The sequence below is a fragment of the Myripristis murdjan genome, chromosome 11, assembly GCF_902150065.1.
Source record: "Myripristis murdjan chromosome 11, fMyrMur1.1, whole genome shotgun sequence".
Classification (NCBI taxonomy): Eukaryota; Metazoa; Chordata; class Actinopteri; order Holocentriformes; family Holocentridae; genus Myripristis; species Myripristis murdjan.
The window spans coordinates 9908888-9927743 of NC_043990.1; the positions used below are offsets into that span (position 1 = coordinate 9908888).

General features: G+C 42.1%; 2 protein-coding genes across 3 annotated transcripts in view; both read right to left on the reverse strand.

The window, feature by feature from the left end:
- atp9b (ATPase phospholipid transporting 9B) overlaps window positions 1-4696 on the reverse strand; it is a 52418-nt gene extending 47722 nt beyond the window's left edge. Inside the window, exons 1-2 of one of the 2 annotated variants that reach the window (XM_030063534.1) lie at window positions 4599-4633; window positions 4040-4119 (exon numbers count right to left, since the gene is read on the reverse strand). In XM_030063534.1, the coding sequence (XP_029919394.1) occupies window positions 4040-4047 (8 nt within the window). In that variant the 5' untranslated portion in view covers window positions 4048-4119; window positions 4599-4633. Of the gene's footprint in view, window positions 1-4039; window positions 4120-4598 lie in introns of both variants that reach the window. The other variant, XM_030063533.1, reaches the window with a different exon arrangement.
- A 1251-nt stretch (window positions 4697-5947) lies between these two features.
- sall3b (spalt-like transcription factor 3b) lies at window positions 5948-15981 on the reverse strand. Its single transcript, XM_030064391.1, has 4 exons — window positions 15777-15981; window positions 8288-11272; window positions 7711-8054; window positions 5948-7241 (listed from the first exon to the last, which is right to left on the reverse strand). The coding sequence occupies exons 1-4, from the start codon at window positions 15856-15858 to the stop codon at window positions 6849-6851; spliced, it is 3804 nt and encodes a 1267-aa protein (XP_029920251.1). The 5' UTR covers window positions 15859-15981; the 3' UTR covers window positions 5948-6848.
- Window positions 15982-18856: the final 2875 nt, after the last annotated feature.

Here is an 18856-nt window from a genome sequence, read left to right on the forward strand (position 1 = left end):
TCTATTAAGTGGGAGTGAAAGACTAAAGAAAAGCCTTGTCTAAAGCTAGTTAGAGCAGCTGGCTCCGTTCCTCTATCAGTAAGTACTGTAGAGTACACCTCCCATTCACATCACTAAGCCATTTTTAAAGAAACACTGGAAACACTCTTGAGGAGCACATAATGTCTTATTCATGAGGCCCTTCTGAGAAATCAAGAAAGTCTGTAGCTAACAGCACGGCCTCACAATATTGGCTAAATCACTATAAAAAACAGATGAGTAACAAGGATTATGTTCAGTGTGGTTTGCTTTATTTGCACAGTGCAAAGATATAGAAGTGAAGTGATAAAATACTGTATTTTGACTGAAACAGAAAGAAGAGACACAAATAAAGCAAACTGCACTAGATGTACCCTTGATTTTCATTTGTTTGTTTTAGCCAAAATTGTGATTCATTATAAAGTGTTTTCCCCTCAAAACAAACCAAAAAATAAACCAAACCACCACAAAACTGCAGATGACAAGCAAAGAGACACCTGAACTAGATAATACAAGAAAATTATTTTCTAATACTACCATGATCTATGACAGTCCTCTATTGCAATGCAGCTGAATGTGATAGGTGGCACACTGTAAACCCAAACCACAATGAGGAGCAAAGGGAATATCAGGTTCACTATAAGAGCTGCTCCCCTGGTTACTGTAAAGTCAAGGCCATTTTCCACTCTGCATGCATGCAGCTTAGAATATACCATTCTGTACCTGCTGTAAAGGAAATCATATACACACCACACAGACTGTTTCTGCATGCCTAAGTATCTTTTACAAAAACTCAGGCACCCTACATGCTCCAGAGTGTGACTGGTAATGCTGCAACCAAGCAGTCATTTCAAAGTGTGGTAGCTCAGACACAGCTTATGTGCACTTGGACCAAATGTAGTAAATACAAAGAAAAAAAAAGAATAATCTATTTTAGGTAAATAATAAGCAATCTCATTCTGACAATCTTGGATTAACAGCAAATTATCTCGGCATGATTTACCCTTGGCTAAAGTTTTCAAATGTATCATAATCAGCCAGAGGTGATATGGAGAACTTGCTGTTTGTTTTGCTGAGCAACTCAAAACAACTCCATATTCAAGTGCTGTTGCGAATATAACAATTATGAGTTGGGCGCACAAGAGGCCCAACTACAAGGTAAACACAATGAAGAAAATGGGTGTTTTCTATAACACCAAAGTTGTTGTTTAGGGGGCACAGAAGCTGTATCACCAACTGCTGTTAAAGGTGACAGGCGTGAATATGTTCTGTACAAGGAGCACATGAACGCAGCATAACTAAGGCAGCTGTTTTGGTATGTATACTAATCATTTTTGCTTTATTCAATCAATTTCTGATTCAGTGCAGGCACATACTGACCTGTTGATTTTCTAAAACACAAGCCACTGTGCCATGCAATTACAAAGCCCTATTTCAGCAGTCACAGGACAGCATGTTGACCACTAATGTAAACCAGCCAATTACTTCAATTTACAGCTGGCCGGCTGCCTGCGTCCCTATTAATCACACTATTGTAGAGTGTAAGCCCGCCATTAGCCAAAGCCTGATAGTCTGGTGTGTGCAAAATAGGTCTTTCAGGTCTGTCCCAAGGCAGACTTCAGTATTCAGTATTCTGAGATTACCCTTTTGGTTAAAAAAAAACAAAAAAAAAACTAATGAGAAACCACTTCAAGATGTTACAATTTAAAAAAAAAACAAAAAACAAAAAACAAAAAAAATTCAGCACTGACAAATCTGGAATAAAGAAAATTTGAACGTGTCTGTGTTGATTCACTTGATCCAGCACAATGCCAGATTATAGAGTCACTAGCCTTTAAAATTAACATTCATATTTGATCGTTTCCAATAGAAAACATATAAATTAGTGTTTGCTAAGACCTTTTCAGACCAAAATACGAGTGCCACAAATTAACAGTATCCAAACTGGAGTCCCAATGAGGTGGACTGACCTCTTCAACTAACATGAACCTGATTTTAGAAAAATTAAATTCATCTGTTTCCAAAAACAATGAGTGAAATGAGATAAATGAGTGCTGATCATGTTTTCTCATATTATCATATCACTCAGGATACAGTACCTATACAAGTAATTCTTGTTTATGTGTAGCCTAACGTGAGAGTCAGACATTGCAGGTTATTTATTGCGTTTGCAAAGACAAATAACAAAACCAAAAGAATATTTGTTGACTGTTTGAGAGTAATGAATAGAAAAAGGTTTGATCACAAATTGAAAAATGCCAACTGACAACATCCCAGTTTTAAATGTAAAAAGGTGCACGAGAGAGTAAATTCAGGACTCAAGCATACTTCTCTCCAATATAAGCATACTGACAGTAAATGCACAGAGGTGTCTGCATCACTCGCAGATGATGCACAGAAGTGAGCGACTGGCAGGTTGTTGCCATGTAAATGTTAACAGGCAGAAAAGTCATCCAGCTGTACATGAATGAGTGTCTTGTACCAGCAAAAAAACGACATGTGACATAAGAGCAAGCCTAAAACTAGCGTCAGGGGGATTATGACCTTAAGACCAACCATTCACAGAAGTCCTCACTGGTGCAGCCCTAAAGAGCAGCTCATCACGCCAAAGCAGAAGCCATGCGACCTGACGTATCTGCTGACACCGCCTGCAAATTTCAGGAGGTGAGCAGTTACACTGTCATCCTGTAGGAACCACTGACTGTCAGTTATGAAAACAACCTGTTATCTACCCTTGTACCATGAGTGTCAGTATGAACTCTTCTCCAATTACGCCAGTTTGTGGTTCTATGACTCTGATTCTGGCTACACAGTTACAGGATTTAGTGTCATGTGATAAAGGACGGGTTTCCAATAGAGACTATCACAGTGTCAGACACTTCAAACTGAACCTGCAAACTACAACTGTAACTTATTAAAAGTGCTTGATTTTACACAAGTGCCCTTTTTACTGGCTTCTCCTGTGGTTGGTTGTGAGTGTGCAGAGGACAAGTGAGGATCATTTTCTTAGCATACATCCCTGCAGGCAGTTTTACACAACCACTCCTGAATAACCTGTAGTAAACACCAAACCAGGAAAAGACAACGCCTACGCCATGTCACAATATTACGATATCTAGTCTCTAACCACAGTATGAATCTAACACCAATATATCACACAGCCCTCTGCCAGACACAAAGAAAACCAGTGACAGTCTCTCTCTCTATAGGCTGTGAAGAAATCCCTCTGTGATGATGAATGATAAAACATGTTCTTTTGGACAGTCCTACAGTAAAGAGGGAGTGAGGCAGCAGGATGGCACTTAAGATATCTGTCAGCTGAAAGGCTTGCACTCAAACCCGGGGTCAGACACTGAATCCCTACCAGTTTCAGGATCGCTGCTCTGTAGCTGTACCTGCAGTCTGACCTCCAGCTGACGGGAGCAAACGAAAAGTATCATCATATTGTTTGCACTAACGGCATGAGAATGGCATGTTGGTGGTGTTTATGATCAGAACTACGCTGGCAGAGCGTGAAGAGATAAAAATAGACGATCAAGAGTTATAAACATAGCCTGGAAAATTATTGGGAGAGAGCAGAGACTAGTACGATGTGTGTTTAAAATGCAGGTGAAACAAAAAGCAGGACAAACTGCATGTGATCCTGTTCATCCCGTTATATAAAGAATTCATAAAACTGCCTCTTGAGTAGATGAGAACATTTACAAGAAATCTTTCACACCAAAAGCTATAACTCTGCTAGACTCATAAACACCATTCACACCGTTTCTGTTGTCTAGACTCTGCATGTTGTATTTTTATTATCATTATTATTATTATTATTATTAATAGTATGTATTGTGATTTACTCTGATGTGATTTAAGCCACTTGTTCATGTTCATGTGCAGTCAGTTTGGGAGACTGAGTCCCTTTAAGCTTGGAAAAGTGAGCAGAAGCAGCTGCTGTTGGACTAAATTGCTTTTTAACAGTGTTGCTTGTTTACTAGCGGATGTTAGCTGTCAGTCTGTGGCCTACAGGTACCTGGTCATGCAGCTACTTCACTTCCTGTCCGTCTCTTATGCTTCGTACAAGCTCAGCATGGTCCAGTCCTGCGGTCCAACCTGAAACTTGGACAGTAAGCTGGTGGAACAGTGCTCATATTCATACTAAACTTCTACGAGCGGTGGAAAAAAAAACTTGGTCAAAATCCTGAAAGAGACACCAGGAGCCGTCATGTGACTGTAAAAGTCAGAGGGCACCTGGTCAGTGCAGTGGTCAGCACAATGTTTTCACACCAAGGTACGCTGCCTACATCACTAACTAGGTACAAAATGTGTGTTAATGTATGGTTAATCAGTTTCAGATGTAACGCCAGAATGGTTGGTGGTTTTACCGATGGAGGAGAGAGCAAATCAGCCAACTGTCAGGCGAGAATCTGTGGAGGAGCTGTCAGTGTGTCGGTTACAACAGCCGAGCTAGCCGAGCTAACGCACCCCAAGCCGCGACCCACACACAGCCTGCGAGCCGGAGCAAACAAAATATCTGACAAATGACCGCCTCTTCGGCGCTCGACCGAAGAAACGGTCAGCTTCTTCCGTACCTTGAAAGTCTCGCTGAGTTATAATACGGGATTTTTTTCGAGTTCTTCCGCACCGGGTTTAACGGGATGCTGTCAGCCATCTTGGCTGGGCAGTACACATCATGACGTCACACTCAAAAAAAACGCTCAGGGTCTATGGTGCCTTCAGGTGCTGCGCAGAAATATGGGAGTCCGCATGACGCACAAACAGCGTGGTACACGGGACTGGGAGAGAGGGAGGCGGCAGCTCGAGTTGCCGAAATGAGCCATAATGGCAGAGAACATGGGACCCTTGTCAACAACTGATCCTACATTTGACATTTTTTATAATAATAAACTATAACTATAATAAACTTGTTATTATTATCTGGCATTATGTGTGACTAATTAGTTATATTGTTTATTTGTTTTCACTGCATATTTAAATTTTAGTTGCTGTTGTTTAGTTGTGTTTGCAATAAATTAATATAAGCATAAATTACATGCTTGATGTGTGGTTTCTTTTCTTGACTCTGTCACTGTTGCACGAAGTTTTTTTTTGCCTCTTGATTTATAAAATGAAACAATACCAACTGAAATAACGAAGAATGTTTTTATGTTGTGTTGTGTAATCACGTTTTGTAATATTTTATACTTATTTCTGACCAAAAACGCTTGAATGTGAGGCGTCTATTTCCGATTTTCGATCTGGGAAGTGCCGGTGAATGGAGCACCTGAAGGCAGCATGTGTCACACATCCTTTGCCGAACCTCTTCTTGGTGACTAAAATTAAAGTAAAGTGCTAAAAATAAATAAATAAAATAAAATAAATAAAATAAAATAAAATAGTTTCCAACAAAATGAGTGTGAAAAATAGCACAATGCATTAATGTGCCATCTGTGATTCATACTGTTTTTGCACTATTATAATTAAATTTAAGCTTTAAAACAATCCATCACTAAAATAATAAACTCAAATTTAAGTTTCTTCATTCCATTTCACATTTCGTAATGTAAATCCCTATGTGATGAGTGAGCTGACCACTTTATCATAATTCCTCTTGTCTTTTATTTAATTAAATAGATATTGTGAACCAAACATGTAAAGTGTTTTTAATCTGCATTTTGTCAGCCCAACAAAACCGGTAATAACGACTTATTGAGAGAGACTTGCACTGCTCCTGTGTTTCTGCTGCACTCTAGAAAAATAGTGTCTCTATCCTGTCCCAGCGTAGGCCTACCAGCGAGCTGATGCCTCTTATTTACATCAATGAATAGACATCCACCATTTTACAAAGGATCACCTACTCTTTAAAAAGTAATTGACTGCACCAAAATAAAAAATAAGACGGTGAACGCTAATCATTTTCTGCTAAAATACAGTGTTTTGGAAGAGTATTCAGCGATTGAGAAGATGACTTGATGCAGGCCTACAAGAGCAAAGAAGAAAAACAAAATACAGAAACGTGTTCCCAAATACATTCTGTTTATGAGTGTGCATCTGTACACTACAGTACTTGATCCTCTCCTAATTTACATTGATTGCAGACAAAATAATTTATATCAAGGATCCTCGCTGACACAATGCATAAGTAGGCTAAATTTAGCGAAAGCAGTTCTTGGTGAAATGCATCTCAGCTAAATGAAACAAAAGACCTCAATCCATGTTGAGCATTTCGCTCAGGTGTAAAGTCTATCAGGTACTCGGTTAAATGACATCATTGTAAGTAAACTCTGCTCAGTGTTTAAACATGAAGACATTTCTTGTCATTGAAATCCTATTGACTAACACAGAGTGAGGTAGTGGATTGAACATACAGACAGTTGTTTGTTCTTGTTTTTATTCTGACCAACGGATGTGTAAGAAGAATGGTTCACCGTAATGTTGAGGGTAGCTCATTTCAGCGTGTAATTGTGGATATTTATGAGTGTATTTTGTGCTTTGCACCAGCTAGCAGCATTGGGCAGCTGTCCAGAGGAGAGCAGACACTTTGCATCACTGATTTCATCGTGTTCCCCTCTGTAGAGTAACAACACGTCTCCTGGTCAGCACCGTAGGATTCTCAGAGACAAATGAAACTTATGTACTTATAGAAAAGAAACAACACCCACAAATGACTGCAAAATAAAAAAACAAAACAAAATGAATAGCCTACTACGCTCTGTCAATTGATAAAAAGTTCTTCTTTAAGTCTATATTTAATACAACACATAAGAACAACAATATGTCTTACAAATATTTCAACTTCCATAATAGTTTGCATAATGAATTTATTCACCATTCACCTTTATTCAATTAATCCCAATTTCTTTACTGTCATCAATCAACATAGTAAAATGTCTGTTAGTTCCCAGGTCCATGCCCGTCTTCCCTAGACTCGTCACTGGGCTTCCTCCAGCGCTCACTCTGTCCATGCCTGCACTCATAGGATGAAGCTGAGGGATGCCTCGATTCTGAATCACTGAGATCTCATTGTTCTTCATGGCCAGGCCGTTGGTGATAGCTGCCGCATAGCGGTTCCAAAATCCAGGATCTACATTCATAGCTCGAGCGGCCAGATCCTTCTGAAACATTTCCCCGAACTTCATGGCGTCTCCGCCCAGCAGAGCCATGGGGTTTTCCACCGAAAGCCGCCGGCCTCTCCTGGCTGGTGCATTGTTCCACATGTGAGTACCCATATGAACCTGGAAAGGAGGCAAGGAGCAGGAAAAATATTATGAAATTTGTCATTTTGTGGATGCTTTTAATTCAAGTTTCCCAGTATTACAACATCACTGAAATGCCGGTGTACGCATCAATCCCAAGTAGAGTCAACGAGGAATGACAAAATGTCGAAACCCACTCCATATTAAACTAACTACGCTATTAAATGTATTTTCTAACTCAGATAAGTATTTCCTGGACAACATTTGCAAACTGAGCCACTGTTAAAATGGTCCAAGACCTGACAATACTAGGGTTAAACCAATAAAACAGAACCTTATTATAAAGTTTATAACCAGGTTTACCGACTAATCCGTCATACCGTCAGTGGACGACATGACAAGCCAATACCCAATATTTAATAGAAGTCAATTATCCGCCTGATACAACAACAAACTGGTATAGTGGTCTAACTCTGGATAATGCACCAGAAAATTGTCCTTTCACTACCTTTAGATTGCCTTTAGTGGTGAAAGCTCTGCCGCAGACCGAGCAGACAAACGGCTTCTCCCCAGTGTGTGTGCGCTCATGGATCTGGAGGGCGCTGGCTGACGAGAAGTTCTTCCCGCAGACGTTGCAGTTGTGCTGCTTCGGCGTCCGGCGGGGAGGAGCGGGGCCGAGCAGGGCGGTCATTCCTGGGCTTCCGACAGAGGGATAAACCGGAGGGACGTGGAGACTGAACGGTGGGTGCTGCCCCTCATTTGGGTTGTTTGGTTGACTGTGTCCATTCATCTCGGTTTTAATCATGCCCGATGAAGTGCTGGTAACCAGGCTTGGAATGCTTTGACTGGCAGCTGAAATGAATGAATAGAAGTGATGTTTTCCCCTCAGCTGTAGCCACTATTCTTTGAAAACACAGTGTGACTTACACACAGCAAAGCCACTATTCTGCACACTCTCAACGGATTAGCGAAATGTCCCGAAAAATGAAAAATGCTGTACAATGCATTTTTAACTTTTGTCACCTACAACAATCTATGCATCATTGCTTCAGTCAATACACAGATATATGACACTGTAACTTTACCTCGTTCTCTGCTCAGCTGGAGGGACATGCTGTAAGGGTTCTCCTCCTTCACACATAGTTTACTGGACTGGCCTCCTCTCAGCTCCTGGGCCGCTGCAGCCGCTGATGTAGACGTGGGGGAATCAGACTGCTCTCTCTTCACTGCGGCAGCCAAAGCCTCTTGAGACTCGGGCCTGTTGTTGGCTGCAGGAGATTTGATCGTCACGCCTTCAGATTTGCTTTGTGTCGGGGATGCTGATACATGAGGTGAAGTGGAGGAGGATTCGGACCCGTTTGAGCTGTCTGCATTGCAAGTCTCCATCTTCTTCTCTGTTGAGGAGCAGTTGATAGCGAGTGGGTCACTCTCCATAAAACCGTTAGTCAGTGACTTTAGGCCAAACGAGTGGTGTAGGCTTACTGTGGAGTCAATCATCCTCATTTGGTTCTCCAGCGCTGCTATACTTGAAACAATGGCCGAGGACTTAGGAGGTGAATTACAGGCAGAGCTGAAGGGCTTCGGACTTAGACAGTCTTCCATATTTTCTGCTTCCTCGTCTTCTTCCTCATTATCGTCTTCCATTGAAATATCATCAATGAGGTCATTGTCGTTGCTGCTAAGACTGTCAAAGTTCCTCTCGTGCAAGGATGTATCACTGTCCATCTCTTGCAGCCCATCCATGAGGGATGAGTCTGGAATCTGCCCGCCCATGTGCATACGGATGTGCTGCTGCAGAACAACAGCATTGGTGAACTTCTTCTGGCAGATGGGGCATGAGTGTTGCACCCGGACCGGAGGATTTTCTCTGTGAACACCAATGTGAGTCTTCAGGTTGCCTTTGGTGGTGAAAGCCCTGCCACATACCTTACATTTATAGGGTCTCTCCCCAGTATGGATGCGGTAGTGCATCTTCAGCGCACTCTGGCAGCTGAGAACACGGTGGCAGAGGACACACTGATTGGGGTCTGTAATCTTTTTGTCAATATTCTCCACCAGTTGCTGAAGCTTTGAGGTCTCAGATGTTTGCATAGAGTTCAGGAGGTCGCCGGACGGGAACCTCATCTCCTCCAAGTTGAGTGAGATGGGTGGCGAGTTGGAGACAGGCGATGCTGGGGTGGCGGGCTCTGGTGTGGTGGCCACAGTTGGTGTTGTGGTGGTCGCTGCCACAGTAACTGGGTTTGCCCTCAGTGTCAGGGTGCAGTTTTGGGGCAAGTGCACTCCCTCTGCTTTCAGTACACTGGAGGGTTCTGTCTCGCGGTTAGATTGCGGAGATTCTGAAACAGGAGGGAAATGAGGCTCACTGCCTATACGATTAGGTGACAAAGACACTGATTCACCTGAGGCTGACCGGTAGGGAGATGGTGTTACACTTACAGGGTCATTTGAGCTTCCTATACTTGTAAGAGTAGAGGAAAGCGGAAGACCCATAGGGGTGGGTAGAGTTGCAACAACAGGTTTGCTATCCAGCCAAGAGGAACCCGGCTTTTCTGGGGGGAATGACATTCCATAGGGAATACCCGAACTTGTTGGCACATTGTCTAGATACTCTGGCACAGGATAGGGGTTCATCTGAACATGAGGATACTTTTCTTTATGCCTCTGGAAGTGGACCTTTAAGTTCCCTTTCGTGGAGAAGCGGTTGCCGCAGATGTTACATTTGAAGGGCCGCTCGCCTGTGTGAGAGCGCAGGTGGATCTGCAGAGCGCTATCGCTGCCAAACACTTTGGCACAGAACCTGCACTTATGCTTGAAGAAGGGCTCCTCTGGGCTGGGCTTGGTTTCGAACAAAGATACGTTGGGCAGTTTTCCTTTCCTGTGCTTCATCAGGGCTGCAAGAGGGTCAAGTGCATTAGCTGTGGCAGCAATGCTGGCCAACGGGTTGGGGAAGATGACACTGCTGGGGGGGCTCTGAGGTAGAAATGGGAGGCTGGAGGATGAGTTGAGGAGGCTGCTCTGCCCCAGGGACAACGGGCTGGAGGAGCTGAGTGTCTGAGTACAGCTAATGCTACTTGTGTGTGAGCCTGTATAAGGAGATAGTAATGTGGAAACGGTGCTGCTGCAGCTAGCAGGGGGTTGGGCTGTGTTTTCTGAGGAGGCAGAGGTACATCTAACATCTCTATAGTTGGACTGGCCACATACAGTTTGTGAGGAGAGGCTTTGTGACTTTTCAAGTACAGATGACAAAGAAACAGAGGCTTGCCCATTAATGGTCGAGGGCATTGTCCCTGACAGTGGAAGGATAGGTGGAGGGATGATGCCTTGAGATGGGAAGGGGTTAGGTGCCAAAGAGAGAGCTCTTGAGACTGGGTTTAACGCTGCTTGCGTTGGTTGTCTGTTCATGATGGCAACCTGGCTGCAGATCTGCTCAATAAGCTGCAGCTGGTGAACCTGCTGTTGCTGCAGAGCTAGCAGGTGCTCCAGGATCACTGGGATGGCTGCCGAGGCCGCCTTCCCTCCAGTCCCACTGCTGCTTATTCCCTGGGAGAACTGAGCAACAGCCACCCTTGTGCTGTGAAGAATCTCCAGTGTCACATTTGTACTTGGGATGCTGTAGTTGCCAGCAGCCGTCACATGAGGGGAAGAGGACTCAGCAGAATCTGGAGGCTGGGGGCTGGAGGCCGCTGTGTGTTTGTCCTGTGGACGATGCTCAAGCTCCATGACTTCATCGCGCTCCCTCATTTCCTCCAGATTGTCCAGGCTGTCGTTGTCGTTCACCAGAGTCTCCCCAAGCTCAAAGCCCCCGTCCGTGGACTCCGCGGCGGTCGAGTCACTGGGTGCCATACTGGGAACAGGGGAGGGCCTGACCGGAGACTCCTCAGGAAGAGGCATCCCGTCATCGTCCCTCACGATCAGCACCAGAGGGTCCTCGGTGCAGACGGCCTGGTGCTCGCTCAGCTCGCTCCACGTGAAGAACTCAGCACAGCACTTCTCACACACATGTGTTTCCTTGCTGCCCTGACGGCCTTCTCCTCCACTCATCTCCTCTCTGTCCATGCCCTCCAAGATGCCTGAAAAGGGGAAATAAGCAAGAAAAGAATTTATTATTCATGATTTTTTATAACAGTCATTTATAACAATCTTGTGTAATTTGCTGCTACTGGTGGCTGCTATATTTTCTTTAAATATGTAATTTAGTTTAGAGAAGGCAATAGTTGCCCAACTTTTATAAAAGTTCATAGTTGCATACAGTGTTGAAACAGTAAATACTGTGGAAAACAAAAAAAAACAAAACAAAAACAAAAACAAAAAAAAACATAACAGGCCCCAAAACATTGATTTAGTGCCTAAACAAATGGTTTTTCTCATGGAAGTCGAGCACTATTCACTCTCCTTGTTTTCTGATGTTAATATTCTTTCAAAAATCAATAAAGTTCAGTACAGTTATCTGACCTCTCAATTGTGTATCCAGACAGTTAATGAAATCCCATACAGTTTATTGATCTCCAGTCCATTTATATAATTCACTATACTGTCACATCTGCGGTCAAAAATTGGATAGTCACCACGTTTTGGTGAAACTGTACCCGCACATTGTATTTTTTATTTGTTTGTTTTTTTTTTTCTTTGTGTGTGTGTAGGTGTGTATGAGTGTGCGTGTGTGTGTGTGTTCATTTTACACTGCTAAGAGTACAGTAACACACGTGAGGAGTTTATTGCATTAGGACAATATGGATTTGTGTGAGAAATGTACACTAAATTAAGTCTCTGAGTGACTGTATTGTTCTATAGGGCACACTCCATCTATATTATTGTTCAAACAGCTTAATACAAATTTTCCAAATCATTATTATTATTCCATTTGAAACCAAATCAATATTTTTTCTAAAATCAAGTAAAACAAAACTGTGATTCTGGAAAATGGCATTTGACAGTCCAGAAAACAACAGCAGGCAGTGAATTACACAAAATTATCAATAATAGACTTCAAGCTTGAAGATGAAAACTTCAATAGGTAGGATGATTATTTCTATTAGAAACTACCCCAGAATGTCTTAGTGACATATGGGCCAAATTGGTAAACAAGTTCAAAATTTCAAAGACAGTAAAATAAGACTGAAACCCGTAAATGGCTCCTTAGGCATGTAACAGAATAAAATACAATGTTTAGATTTTCTGTTCTCATTATTATCTTTGTTTGAGCGTTTTAATTAGTCATCGCAATTCACAGTTACTTTTTGATGAAATTTAGTTAGATACATAAAATTTGCTACATTCAAACACACCTTGAACATGAATGTATATACAATTTTTCTTTTTTTGATCTCTTTTAGCTTAAAGATGATCCTTCAACACACTATTTCCCTGTTCAGCAGAGCTGACATGTAATATCCTCCTGAAAAGATTTTAGTTTGAGAATCAGTGTTGCATCTGTTCAGGCTTTGGCCCATTAGGAAACAGACAGTAACACCAGATGGAAAGATTCTGGGAAATTAATAGTAAATTAAGGTTACAAACACCCAGGCCTCCCACTTCCATTTTAACTTTTAAAAAAGAAGCAACACATATAATGCAGCTGGATTAATTCATACTTCTTTTCGTTAAACACTGAGAGCCGTTTTTACGAAAACTTTTTATCACAATATTTTGACAAATAATTTATTCAAACATTTAAAAAATAAATTAATTTACTACAATGATCCTTTCTACCAGGTTACCTTACATTTTATAAATTCGTGTGTGTGTGTGTGTGTGTGTGTGTGTGTGTGGCTGACACATGAAACTATTAACTATTAAGACACATGAAACTAAATAGTTTCATTTACTATTAAGTAAATGAAACTATTATGCATCTTTTTTTCAATGTTTCTTGTGTTAGATAAATTTGTGCAGACATAAAGGAATTCAAGTGTGCGTGTGTATAGGAATATATTTATGTATATGTGTGTGTGTGTGTATGTTTACGTGTGTGTGTGTATATATTTGTGCGTGTGTGTGTGTGTGTGTGTGTGTGTGTGTGTGTGCATTTTGAGTCGAGGTAAATGCACTCCAATAATCACCAGGTTTCAACACTTTCTTGCCACATGAACCAAAGTTGCTGGGAATCAGTCCCAGTCTGCTCAAGATAAACACAGAGCAAGATGTCAGGTGTATAAATATATCAATACACTCACACACATTCCCACTGCAAACATACAGTGTGATTTCTGCATTCCTCCACAGAGAGAGTAAGCAAGTCAGCTAACATCACCCAGGACTGAAACCTCCAACTCTCTTACATCTACAATTCACCAAACTGATGTTAACTTTTTTTTTTCAGCCCAGAGAAAAAAAAAAGAGGAAAAAAGAGCAAAATCTATTCAAAACTGGACCAAGTCAAAAGTAAATAACCAGAGTCGCCGGCTGACCAAGTGGGTGGTCTGAAGATCACCAAGGCAATTCAGCAAACACAGGGAGTGCAAACGCTTTAAGAGTTTTAGCTCACGGTTTTGTCTGTGGTGTGCTGAGCTTTACTCGCACAAAAACAACACACAGATCGAATGTGAGTCAGTGAGCATCTGACACTGTAAATATAATTTCAAATGTAACACTGATAAAAACATGTATTCATGCCTCAGAAGTCGCTTTTTAAGAACACAAAACTGATTTGCACACTTCTTATTGTGTGTTTAAAGACGAAATCATCAGCGCAGCAGAAAACCAAGCAGGCACTGAGCACAAAGCTGATGCCTCTTTGCCTCTTGGTGTGACCTGCAGGCTCCAGAGGTCAGCGGTTCACATGTACTAATTGTATTATGATCCAGACATGGAGCACTTGCCCCTAGCAGGGTGAGGCTGACAAAGGTTAAGTCAGCAGGCTCAAATCAAAGCCCATCTCAGAGTGACTGAGCCCCCCGCCTGGCTGCATGGCAGTGGGAGGGCCTCACAGGGCCCTTTTAGCCCCTTTTCACAACCCCAAATAATACTGAGGTGACATAACATCGTGTAAGAAAACATGGTATAAGAACCGAGATGAAGAAATGTTCAAAAAGTGCATTAAAATAGCTTAATCTTTCACAGGCCTTTTGCTTTTGTAGGACACACCGACTACTGTGCTACGAAAGACAAAACAAAAGCCACTATCATAAAAAATATGCACCTAAATGTGAATTGTATCATAATGCATTAGCTAAAACTAGTTTACATTAATTTAGATGAACAAATGTGAGCCTAACAGGCAATTACAGATCTTGCTCAGGGGTTCTGCGCCAGATTTAGAAAGAGAAGGCCAAATTCAATTATAAGTCAGCTAAATTTCAATAAAGTGTGCAAACACTTAAATCTGATCCAAAATCTATCTTACAGGTCAATTTATGGTTAAATCTTGGTGTTGATCAGGCTGGTGTTTGCCAACATTTCAAAATAACAGCTGACTCTGGAGGTTGCATGAGATAATAAAATAAATAATTTAAATATAGAAAATAATTAGGAATGAGGCCTATTTCTGATTCAGAAATGGAGATCACCTCACAATTATTTATTTTCAGTGACAAACAGTTGATTTATTGAAGATTATAATGTTTTTGTTAGACAAATCTGGCAAAATGTTAAGATAAAGAAATACTGAAATCTCCAATGAGCCACACCATCTTAGATTTTCCTATTTATTAATTAATTCACTTAGGCTAGGCCACAAATTATAATAAAGATAAATAAGATCCCCTGCAAGTAAAACGTCAAAAAATAGAAGTCTGCATTAGTTAAAAAACCCATTCACAACATTTCCATATGAGATTTTTCCCTCCTGTGTGTATAATATCATGTAAATGTTGTCCTCCATTTAGGTGTAAATGTTTAAATATTTGTAGGAGGAGAATACACAGCCCTCTGCAGGAAACACAGAGTGCCAGGACAAAACTTTGAAATGAAAAAAGTATAGGCGGTTTCCTTTTGGGAAAACGTGGCCCGGTTTTATTCTGAATTTTGGTGTTTTCACCGGTCAGATCAGGCTTTATTTCTACACTTTCTGAGTTCGTAACCAAAAACAGAGGAGAACAAAGACATTACAATGCAAACAATAAGATATAAAATGGTTTAATTTGTCTTAAGTCTGAAAATAATCCCGGAATATCCTCAAAACATAACGCCTATTAATAAAATCCCTTTTCTTGGCCTAATCATAAAGCCTGGCTGTATTTCATTTGGCATAATTCAGATCTGTGGGGCGTACTGAGGCAGGTCGATGAGAATTAAATGAAAAATATTAATAATTTTATCTGTAATAAAATGTTTAAACAGGGTGTAGAGGAGATAACGCAACTAAAGTCATTTTCCCTGCGTTTTACGTGTTCACGGACGAGTTTATCCGCCTTTTCAGCCCGGTGCAGCTCCACAGGAGGCACAGCCCAGCACCGCGTCAGCCTAAATAAAGTTACATGAAAGCAGGTTCTTTTCATTTAACAGCCAAAGCATTTCTGGAAAAAGACATAGTTGGGTTTTGTGTACAGTGGCGCTGGCTTGGCTCCTGATGACGACAGCCTCTAGGCAGCGTGTGAAGGAAATACAGTAAAAGTCAGAAGATTCCCGGTCACATACCGTTTCTGGAGCGGAGGCCAGCGTGTGGGGGTTCTTCATCTGACTTGAGGTGCTGTGGCTTGGCTTGCTTGCGGCGGGACATGTTGATATTTCTCTAGGAGTTGCTCCTGCCTTTTGCCGATTCATCTACAACCAACAAATGGGACCCTTCAGAGCGAGTGGGGTCGGTGAAATAAGGGAATAGGGGCTGATGTTGCCTGTGTGCAGATTGCGCATGTCAGTGTAATTATGATGGAGGAAGGATAATGCTTTTACGACTCTTGCTGCCCTTCGGTGGGTGATTGGCTGCGGTCCAGCCGACTCACACTGGATATGGAAATGAGGGATGGGGTTTAATAATAATTAGTTCACTTCCTGTCCGGTGAGCGGCTGCTTTTACGCACAACTCCAACCAGCACGGTTTTGCCCTGAGTTTCACACGCGGTCAGGACACTCCTCGGTTTGACTTGGTGTCTGTGGCCAAACTCTTCAGCCTGATGTTCGCTCGCAATCCGCAGGCTTCGGGCTGACTTGTTTTCCGAGCTCTTTCGCTCGACGAGTTTACGTGAAAAGAGACGCTCCGGGTTGAGCTGACTTCTCTTGCTGCGGATGGATGTCCCGGTTGGATCTCTTGCCTCACACACACACACATACGCGCATACACAGCTACACAAATCGTGCGCTTCACCTTACAGTTATCCCTCCACAGCAGGGTTGTGTCTTCTAAAGTGCGTAAATTAAGGTCCATAAGCGACGCGATGCGTGAGGTTCATGCGTAAAACCAATGGGAAAAAGCCCGTGGATGTCGCTCGTACAGATATAACCAGTCTTGGTGGATTGTATTCATGCGTAAACACAAAGGCTGTGCGTAAAAACCTCACTCTGGTCCCTAATAGGACCGATCTGAAACTGGTGGTTGATGCAAGCGCGACTCCTTGGTTTGTCCGAGGCTCCGGCGCTCTCCTTGATTCCGCAAAGTTGCCTCCGCCTCCGGTCCATCATTAGATGCCCTTGAGCCGACTGCGATAGGCTACTGCCAGGATACCACAGGAGGTGTTGGAGCCTTTACTTCATTTGTTACGACCTCCCACTATTTGGCGCCATAACAGACTGAAAAAATGTCTGCATCTTGGCAAGAAAAAAAAAAAAAAAAAAAAAACTTCGCCTCTTCCTTTGAGTCATGATCAGGGTTGTAGTGGAGTGAACCCACCTGAATCCAGTCTATCCATACTCTAAGAGAATGGAGTTTACTACCTTTTCAGGCTGAGATAAATGGTTAAGATGAAAATCAAGTCATACAAGGTTATATGAGGACAAGGGGGAAAAAAAAAAACTTGAGTCAGAAAATGTAACTGATTTTAATCCTAATGGTGGGCTTGGTGTGCCCAGGTTTCACTGTCACAGGTTATGATATAAGAACTGAACAAAGACTAATCTAATGCCAGATTGTTGGGTGTACAATTAAATCTGTTTTGCTGTTACTCCCTTTTGGCTGTCCTCCAGTCGCACGTAACTATTTCAAAGCTGAGAAGAATGAAGCATACTTCACCAGAGCTGTAATCCCTTTGCACCAGGCATTGTGTTCAAAAGTTGTAATTATGTGGTATTAAAAGATGCAGCCGGAGGAGGACAGAATCAGCTGTTGATAATTGCAAGTACTACACAACAGCCCCGTATTGATCGGCATGTCTCCTATTCCCCTGCTATGGAGAGATAAGAAGGCCCCACTCCTGGTGGAATATAATTTCTTCTGACCTATCAGGTTTCTACAGACTTATGATGAATAGCCAGAGTGGCCAAGAGCGCTTATCTGGAAGTTCAACCCTCCTTGATTTGATATTGATTCCTTGTAACCAGCCTCGGCACACAAAATCAAACCAGCGACTACTTGACTACCATCTCTGCCAAATTCCAACTAGGGCCTCCACCAGTGCAGAGTATACTCACATCACAACTTCAGGTTCATTAGTGAGCGCACAGAGGACAGAATATATCCACTGGTATAGTGTGGAGTCTGATAAGCAAGGAAAACGGATCCTGGTGGAGAGGGAGGTCACCGCTGCGGGTCAGGTCAAGTCAAGTGTTTTTCTAAAGGATTTAAAGGAAAATAAATATGCATTTTGAGCCTGTTCTTGTGGATTGCTTGGTAGTTAGATGCAAGATATTTCACTGGGATGAATCTTTAAACAAATATACTAGTTTCCATAAATTTATTTCACTGCAGGGCAAAGGTTATCAAAAGCCGAGTCATTAATTAAAATGAGAGAAGCATTGGACACAAAGCATTTTTAGATTCACAAAGTTTATTTAGTTTAAGCTCCGTTTTCTGTGTGTGTTTGTGTGTAAGTGTGTGTATGTGTGTGTGTGTGTCATGTTTGAGAGATAGACTCACCAAGAATTATGCACTGTATAGAATTGAAAACGGAGTCCACAGAGTTCAGCCGGAGCATTGGAACATTTTTCCTGACAAGCTCTTCAGCCTCCCGCTTTCTGCCCATATGATGATTACAGTAGGCTGTGATTTACTACCAGCCAAATGGAGGAGCAGATATAGCAGCCTCCTGTCAGGCGGTGCCAGCTGAGGAATGTGAGTGCTCCTGTACTGTGAGGCCTTCGATGGAGATATGACAAGCTAATGGCCCCTGACCCGGCTCTCAGAAAGCCAGTGATCAGCAGCAGACAAAATGCAAAGCTCCGCAATAATATGTCAGACCAAATGACATGACAGCACCCCTGGCGAAGGCAGCGCAGGGAGAATTATTTTGGGATGCTTTTGCGCTCATGCTGTTGCATTCACAGGGGGAAAAAACTTCCCTCCATTAGCGGTCTGCTTTGCTGGTGCACTACAGCTTGCTCCAGAAATGAAGATTGGGCTCAGATTTTGCATTTATATTACATTTTAGGCATGCAGTTGACATTCTTACCCAAAATGGCTTAAATGCATCAGTAGAGTAAGCTGAAACTGCCAAAATTGCACACAGCCAACAGCAAGAAGTGTAAAGCAGTAGCCACAGTGCCCAGACCGTAGCCTTTTGTTGGTCTGGTGGTTCATTTGATATATTGTTCAGTGGAAACCGACTGCATCATAACTATTTTTTAGT